General features: G+C 45.8%; 2 protein-coding genes across 2 annotated transcripts; one reads left to right on the forward strand and one right to left on the reverse strand.

Annotated features, from left to right (window-relative positions):
• Nucleotides 1-1239: 1239 nt before the first annotated feature.
• RNF113A (ring finger protein 113A) lies at nucleotides 1240-2533 on the reverse strand. The gene has a single exon (XM_025372291.1). It carries the CDS (start codon nucleotides 2322-2324, stop codon nucleotides 1290-1292), a length of 1035 nt encoding a protein of 344 aa, XP_025228076.1. The 5' UTR covers nucleotides 2325-2533; the 3' UTR covers nucleotides 1240-1289.
• NDUFA1 (NADH:ubiquinone oxidoreductase subunit A1) lies at nucleotides 2482-8005 on the forward strand. Its single transcript, XM_025372292.1, has 3 exons — nucleotides 2482-2724; nucleotides 3995-4084; nucleotides 7851-8005. The coding sequence occupies exons 1-3, from the start codon at nucleotides 2623-2625 to the stop codon at nucleotides 7869-7871; spliced, it is 213 nt and encodes a 70-aa protein (XP_025228077.1). The 5' UTR covers nucleotides 2482-2622; the 3' UTR covers nucleotides 7872-8005.
• The last annotated feature ends 344 nt before the right edge of the window (nucleotides 8006-8349 follow it).

The following is an 8349-nucleotide window of genomic DNA, read 5'->3' on the forward strand; positions in this document are numbered from 1 at the left end:
CCCGTCTGATTGTGTTCTCTTCCCAAACCTCTGCTATCTCCCCCACTGCCTACGGAATACAGTCAGTGCTCCTCAGCTTGGATTCAAGGCTTTGGCCCCAATCTCCCTTTTTAAACCTCTCCAGGCTTATTTATTAAGTGCTTATTATATGCCAAGCACTAGGCTAGTCACCGAGTTCATAAACCAGTTGGAAAGACAGGTACATCCACTAATTTTAATAAGGTGTGATCAACACTATTACAGAGACTGTGAGAACACAGATAGTTTCAGGTAATGGATGATAAAATACTATGTTTTTGCCCTCTGCAGGTTCACAAGTTCAGTCTACAATAGCAATGTCCAATACAGTGGTCAGCCACATTTCAAGTACTCAACAGTCACATGAGGCTAGTGTCTATCACACTGGATAGCTGAGCACAGTTACTTTTATCATCCATGGAAGAGGGGGTTAACTATAGCTGCTTCCAAGACAGTAAGGGGGCCGGGCGCGGTGGCTCACGCCTGTGATCCCAGCACTTTGGGAGGCCTAGGTGGGCGGATGCCGAGGTGGGCGGATCAAGAGTTCAGGCGATGGAGACCATCCTGGCTAATATGGTGAAACCCCGTCTCTACTAAAAATACAAAAAATTAGCTGGGCGTGGTGGCACGCGCCTGTAGTCTCAGCTACGCGGGAGGCTGAGGCAGGAGAATCGCTTGAACCTGGGAGGCGGAGGTTGCAGTGACCTGAGATCGCGCCATTGCACTCCAGCCTGGACAACAGAGCGAGACTCCATCTCAAAAATAAATAAATAAATAAATAAATAAATAAATAACCCAGACAGCAAGGAACATTTCCCATATGTGAAGCCTGTGGTACTAGCTACCAATTCCCCAAACGCAACCCCTCTCCCCCACACCTTGGCTCCGGTATATTTTGTAGTACAGGCTCCCAAGAGAAAGAATGCATGAAAGTACTTTGTAAACTATTAAGTGATACAGAAATGTGATATGATAAACAGGCTCAGAGTTCTTACTTTCATCATAGCTTTGGCTACTTCAAGCAAATTATAGCTCTTTTCTCAAACTATTCCCACCCCTATAATTGATGCCAAAGTGTTCTGAAAAGAAACACAGGCAAAATGGTTATCCTAGGGCTAAAAATCCTGATTATACCTACCTTGAGGTTTTTAATCCAGGACCCTACTTCACCACCCGCCTTCTCTGTCACTGTCTCTACAAAGGAAGGACACGAATTAAGACTTCCAAAAGAACAAAATATTTATTTTTTAAATTTAAGAATTATCAGAAACCTAAGTAACGGGAATTGGATCCTCATCGGGGTCTTCTGGCAAGTCGGAAGCACCACCACCCTCTCCTGTAGCTCGATGCTTCTCTAGTTTAGCAATCAATTCTTTCGCTGGATTGAAGACGCCATTGGTCTGCTGGTCACACACATAGCAGCGCGGGGTGGTGCGGAAATGCTGCAGTGCACAGCTCTCGCAGAAATAATGCCTGCACTTGGTGACAACTGGGTTTTGGAAGCTCTGGCGACAGATGAAACACTTGAATGGTATTTCCTCATCATCGCTTCCCACTTCATAGTTTTCATCCTCATAGACACCATAGCGACCCTCATCAAGCTCACGTTCGATCTGCCACCCATGCTTGTAATCTGAACGGTCATGGAGGAATTTGCAGCTGTCTCCGAAGCCGCAGAAGCCAGTCTCTTTGTAGTCCTTACAGATGTCGGGCTGGTAATCCCAGCGCACGGTGGCACGTAGATGCTCGGGCGCTCGGATGGGGCCCTTCCTCACCATCCCGGAAGAGGCATTGCCCATAGACGTATCCTTGGGCTTCATGTATTTCTGATAATTGTTGATTCCCCGATAGATCTTGTCATCCTCCTTGCCCCTCAGCTCCTCCTGGATCTTCTGGCTGCGCTCAAAGATGGCTTGTGCATCGCGCTCTTTCTCTGTGTCCAGCTCATAGACAGCTGTCGCCCCCATATCCTCTGGTCCCACGGGTTTCGCCGAGCGGGTGGATTTATAAACCACGCCGAGACTCTCGGGCTCATTTTCCTCCTCCTCCTCGCTGCTCAAGTCGCCGTAAGCTGCCTTCTGTTTACCACTGTCACGAGTCTTCTGTATCATTGGATTGTGAGTCGCCCGCTTCTTTTTCGGTCGAACCACAGTGCAGCCTTCGTCGCTACTGCTGCCGCTGTCTCCGGGCTCTGGGTCGCAGGCCGGGCGCTTTCTGCGTCCAGCAGCCCCTTTCCGCCCAGGCTTTTTGAAAAGGAAGGTGCACACCTGATCTGCCGTCTTCCCTGGAGAAAACTGCTCTGCCATTTTAGAGTCCCGAGCTCCGAAACGGCCGTGACTGCCGGGGTTGCACTTGGCCGCTGCGCGTTACTCCACGTCGCGCGCTCCGCCGGGAGTCGAAGCAAAAGACACTGACGGAAGAGGACTGCGAGAGCGCGAGCGCCAGCCTCTCTTGAGCCCTGGCAGATCCCGTCGCTTCCTCCGGAGCCGTACGTGGCACCGCCCCGCTCGCGGGCGGCCGCGGGGCTTACTGGGAAGGGAGCCGAAGCCCGGTCACCTTTCAAGGACCCAGAAGTAGGGTTTTGGCCTAGATAACGGGGCAGAGATGTGGTTCGAGATTCTCCCCGGACTCGCCGCCATGGGCGTGTGCTTGTTTATTCCGGGACTGGCTACTGCGTACATCCAGAGGTTCACTAACGGGGGCAAGGTAAGGCGGCTTCCTGGGCCCGGGGGCTGACTCCACTGGCTGATTTCTGAAAAGGATGGTGGGCAGAGAGGCCGTCAGCCTGCGGACCCTCTCTCCGAGGCCGGCCCTCTACTTTCTTCCGGTTGCCTAGAAGCCGAGGCTTGCGAAACGAAGCGCGGTAGAAACCACATCCTGCTCTAGTGAAAAACAGCGTTTCTGGGTGTATCAAAGTGGGCCTTAGGGCAGAGTAGCGACGCGGGGGCCGGAAAGGTAGATTAGAAGAGGTGGCTCAAGCCTGAGAATCGCTCACTGCAACCTCCGCCTTCCGGGTTCAAGAGATTCTCCTGGCTGGGCGCGGTGGCTCACGCCTGTAATCCCAGCACTTTGGGAGACCGAGGCGGGCGGATCACCTGAGGTCGGGAGTTCGATACCAGCCTGACCAACATGGGGAAACCCCATCTCTACTAAAAATACAAAATTAGTGGGGCGTGGTGGCGCATGCCTGTAATCCCAGCTACTCGGGAGGCTGAGGCAGGAGAATCGCTTGAACCCAGGAGGCGGAGGTTGCAGTGAGCCGAGATCGCGACACTGCACTCCAGCCTGGGCAACAAGGGCGAAACTCCGTCTCAAAAAAAAAAAAAAAAAAAAGATTTTCCTGCCTCACCCTCCTCCCGGGACCACGCCCGGCTATTTATTTATTTATTTTGGTAGAGACGGGATTTCATCATGTTGGCGAGGCTGGTCTCGAACTTCTGACCTCAGGTGATCCACCCGCCTTGACCTCCCAAAGTGCTGGGATTACAGGCGTGAGCCGCCGCTCCCGGCCACCCTTGACTTTTTTATTCCCCACTTTCTCTTGCAAGCGTTTAGGAATTTACTGCAAGGTCTTGTGTTTTACATCAGGATTCATTTTCCCCTCTTAGCCCTTCACATCATCTCTAGAGTACAGAGTATAAATTTATTTACTTTTTGAATTTGTGATTGTCCACGTGTGATCTACAGCTGTTGTTTCTTAGTGTCCCAAAAGGCAACAACTAGATATTTCTTTTTTTAAAAAAGGAAAAAAAATTCATGTTGGTTAAAATAGTGTAAGAAGTCACGGTCACCAACTTAATCCTAAAGTGTAGTGGTCTGATTTTATTTAGGAGATTCTGTTCTTGTACTACTAATTTGCATTTTTATTTGAATGATGATTCCATTTCTCTAGAATGTCCCTTCTAAAAATTGTAATATCCATCAATTGGGTCACTCACTTTTATAAACTGCAACAATAATTGTCTCTTATTTGAAGGAAAAAAGGATTGCTCATTTTGGGTATCACTGGAGTCTGATGGAAAGAGATAGGCGCATCTCTGGAGTTAATCGTCACTATGTGTCAAAGGTAAGAAGCCACTCTGATGCCAGCCTTCTGCCAGGGTTGAGGTGGGTTCTGGTAATGCCTTGCCAAGGGTCATACAATGCTAATATATAACTAGCATTTTCTTGTCTACTAGTGAGGTTGGCATCTTTTTACATATTTAATCTTTTATGTTTCTTATTTTTTTTAGTTTTTCTTACTGTCATATATTTCTTGTTCTGTGGATTGTTGCCTATATCCTTTGCCTGTTCTATTGTTTTGTCTTTTTTCTTTTCAATCTATAGTTCTTTATATATTCTAGACTTTTAATTTTTTGTCTATTTTATATATGACAAACATTTTTCCCAGTCTGCTGTTTGTCTTTTTCACTTTATGATGTTTTTCATCAGGTAGTTTTAAATTTTGATATTCAATTTATCATGTTTTGTTGCTCTGGATTCTGAGTTTTTATGTCTCCCATACAAAGGCCTTTTCTACCTAAGGTTATAAAAATACGTTCAAAAAATAAAATAGAGACAGTCTTGCTGTGTTGCCCTGGCTGGCCTCAAACTCATAGGCTCAAGTGATCTTGCCTCAGCCTTCAGAGGAGCTGGGACTACAGGTGTGCCACTATACCTGGCTCATAAAAATAGTTTTAAAAAATAATTTCTCCTAATATTGTTAGTTTCTTTAAAAAAAATTAGTTATTTGGTCCCATCTACAGGTCATTTTGGAGTATAATGTGAAGGGAGGATTAACTTTACTTTTTTTCAAGAGGTAGCTAGTTATCGCAATTACCCATTTATAGAACAATTTAGTAGTCCTAGCTACTCAGAAGGCTGAGGCAGGAGGATAGCCTGAGCCCAGGGGTTCGAGGCTGCAGTGTGGTAGGATCGTACCACTGCACTCCAGCCTGGGTGAGAGAATGAGAGCCTGTTTCAAAAAAAAAAAAACCCACCAAACACCCAGTTCATTTTTATTTGTAATACTACTCTGGTATACTAAATTTCCATATACACATGGGCCTGTTTCACAGATGTTCTTTTCTGTACTCTAGGTCTGCCTATTCCTGCAACAATACCTCATTTAAAGAATTACTATACTTTTATATTTGATTCAGTTATGGCATTGTCATTTTTGTAGGTCAAAAACGATCAAGCAGTAGCATTTTCTTTTTTTTTTTTTGAGACGGAGTCTCGCTGTGTCGCCCAGGCTGGAGTGCAGTGGCCGGATCTCAGCTCACTGCAAGCTCCGCCTCCCGGGTTTTTACGCCATTCTTCTGCCTCAGCCTCCCGAGTAGCCGGGACTACAGGCGCCTGCCACCTCGCCCGGCTAGTTTTTCGTATTTTTTTAGTAGAGACGGGGTTTCACCGTGTTAGCCAGGATGGTCTCGAACTCCTGACCTCGTGATCCGCCCGTCTCGGCCTCCCAAAGTGCTGGGATTACAGGCTTGAGCCACCGCGCCCGGCCAGCAGTAGCATTTTCATAAGGTTCGACCTAATCGTATGTTTTTTTTTTCTTCCTTTTTTTTTTTTTTTTTTTTTTTGAGGCAAGGTCTCACTCTGTCACCCAGTCTGGAGTGCAGTGGTGCAATCTTGGCTCACTGCAACCCCCACCTGCCAGGTTCAAGCGATTCTTGTGCCTCAGCCTCCTGAGTAGCTGGGATTACGGGCACCCGCCACCATGCCCAGCTTATTTTTTTTTTTTTTTTGTATTTTTTGGTAGAGACGGAGTTTCACCATATTGGTCAGGCTGGTTTCCTAACTCCTGACCTCAAGTGATCCACCCACCTCAGCCTCTCAAAGTGTTAGGATTACAGGTGTGAGCCCCTATTCCTGGCCCTAATAGTATGTTTTTATATTTTGTAGGAGTAGTTCATTCTCATAATTCTTTTAAAATGTTTACTTTTTTTTTTTTTGAGACGGAGTCTTGCTTTGTCACCCATGCTGGAGTGCAGTGGTGCGATCTCGGCTCACTGCAAGCTCTGCCTCCCAGGTTCACGCCATTCTCCTGCCTCAGCCTCCGAGTAGCTGGGACTACAGGCGCGCAGCACCACGCCCGGCTAATTTTTTGTATTTTTGGTAGAGACGGGGTTTCACCGTGTTAGCCAGGATGGTCTCAATCTCCTGACCTCGTGATCCGCCCGCCTCGGCCTCCCAAAGTGCTGGGATTACAGGCGTGAGCCACCGCGCCCAGCCAAAATGTTTACTTTTTAATATTTTCTCCTTGCTCATTTATTCCTCACAGCAAACCTAAGTAAATAGTATTTCCATTTTATAGACAAGGGTCAGAGTGATTAAATAATATTATAGGGACTCAACCTGGGTGATACGCCTCTCAGTGGAGGGGTCGTTGAGAATCTAATCTAATGCACATGGTAATAGATATCTACTTATCTGGAGCCATATTTCTCAAAGTATGGTCCAAGAATAACCATCAGAATCACCTGGCATGTGAGGCAGAATTAGGATTTCTAAGAGATGGCTCCAAGAAGATGCAATTTTAACTTCTCTTAAGGCAGTTCTTCCTGTAATAGTAAACCAAATACCTGGACTATGTTATTTAATACCTTTTAATACCTAGAAGAAGTGTCATCACTGATTAGTCTTTTTTTTTTTTTTTTTTTTTTGAGACGAAGTCTTGCTCTGTTGCCCAGGCTGGAGTGCAGTGGCACAAGCTCGGCACACTGCAAGCTCCACTCGCCAGGTTCAAGTGATTCTCCTGCCTCAGCCTCCCGAGTAGCTGGGATTACAGGCACGCTGTAATTTTTGTACTTTTAGTAGAGACGGGGTTTCACCATCTTGGCCAAGCTGGTCTTGAACTCCTGACCTCGTGATCCACCTGCCTCGGCCTGCCAGAGTGCTAGGGTTACAGGCGTGAGCCACCGTGCCCAGCCTCATCTTTTAATTTATAGCTTCTGAAGTATTTGGTTGTCAACTTAGTGAGATCCAGTAGGTATTTTGAATAGATAGTGTAGTGCTTGTTGGAGAAGGGTTCTGGAGTTGGGGTCCCTGTACTTGAATTCTGGCTCTGCTAATTCCTTATGGACTTAAGCAGGTGACTTTTAACCTCTCTGAGCCTCCATTTCCTCGTTTGTAAAAAAAAAATGGAATGAGAATAATAGTATCTACCTCATATTGGCTGTTATTTTTTAAAACAGATTTTAGCTTGTCCTCTGACTCACTGAGGTGCTTTGTAAAAGGATCCAGGTGGAGGCTGGGCACAGTGACTCCCGCCTGTAATCCTAGCACTTTGGGAGGCCAAGGCAGATGGATCACCTGAGGTCAGGAGTTTGAGATCAACCTGGCCAACATGGCGAAACCCCTTCTCTACTAAAAATACAAAAATCATCTGGGCATGGTGGCGCACGCCTTTAATCCCAGCTACTTGGGAGGCTGAGGAAGGAGAATCACTTGAACCCGGGAGGTGGAGGTTGCAGTGAGGCGAGATCGCGTCACTGCACTCCAGCCTGTGTGACGGGAGCGAGACTCCATCTCAAAAAAAAAAAAAAAAAAAGGATCCAGGTGGTAAAAAGTTGCTTGACTGTAGTTCTGATTGGGGGTGGGGGAAGGTTTGTTTCATATAAAGCAATATGCTGCTGTCAGAAAATGAAAACTAGAATTCATTACAGGTTATTCTTTAGTGATTATAAAATTTAATCCAATGTATTATTGCAGTTAGAGAAATGTGGGATGTGGAAGCATTCTTTTTAATAACAGAATGCCATTTAGTGACACTGGAAATAAAAGTACATGGCATGTCTTTGATGGGAACAGACTTGTCACATTCTCCTTTTTAAACTGTTTTTCAGGGTTTGGAGAACATTGATTAAGGAAGCATTTTCCTGACTGATGAAAAAAATAACTCAGTTATGGCCATCTACCCCTGCTAGAAGGTTATACAGTGTATTATGTAACATGCAATGTGTTATGTAGTGCTTAATAAAAATAAAATGAAAAAAGTGCATTTCTTTTTTTTTAAATATGTTACACAAAATCAAGCAATCTACCCAATGTAATCTTTATCACTGAAAAAAACTGGAAGGCAATTGTGAGGCTTGTGTAGACGTAATGTACATCCATAATGTACATCAAGCATCTGTCTCTGTGCCTAGCACCTAATACTTCATAAATTGTAGTTGCTACTACTGTAGTAGACACTAGTATATTTTATTTAACTTTATTTATTTATTTTTTAGACAGACTCTTGCTCTCTTGCCCAGGCTGGAGTGCAGTGGCTCAATCTTGGCTCATTGCAAGCTCCGCCTCCCAAGTTCAAGTGATTCTCCTGCCTCAGCCTCCTGAGTAGCT

This window comes from Theropithecus gelada, chromosome X (assembly GCF_003255815.1).
Source record: "Theropithecus gelada isolate Dixy chromosome X, Tgel_1.0, whole genome shotgun sequence".
NCBI lineage: Eukaryota > Metazoa > Chordata > Mammalia > Primates > Cercopithecidae > Theropithecus > Theropithecus gelada.

Excerpts from the sequence above, each read along its gene's own strand:
- NDUFA1 (XM_025372292.1), top strand. The coding sequence starts at position 2,623 with ATGTGGTTCGAGATTCTCCCCGGACTCGCCGCCATGGGCGTGTGCTTG. Across the intron at positions 2,725-3,994 it reads GGTTCACTAACGGGGGCAAG|GAAAAAAGGATTGCTCATTT; the intron begins GTAAGGCGGCTT and ends TCTTATTTGAAG. Across the intron at positions 4,085-7,850 it reads ATCGTCACTATGTGTCAAAG|GGTTTGGAGAACATTGATTA; the intron begins GTAAGAAGCCAC and ends ACTGTTTTTCAG.
- RNF113A (XM_025372291.1), bottom strand. The coding sequence starts at position 2,324 with ATGGCAGAGCAGTTTTCTCCAGGGAAGACGGCAGATCAGGTGTGCACC.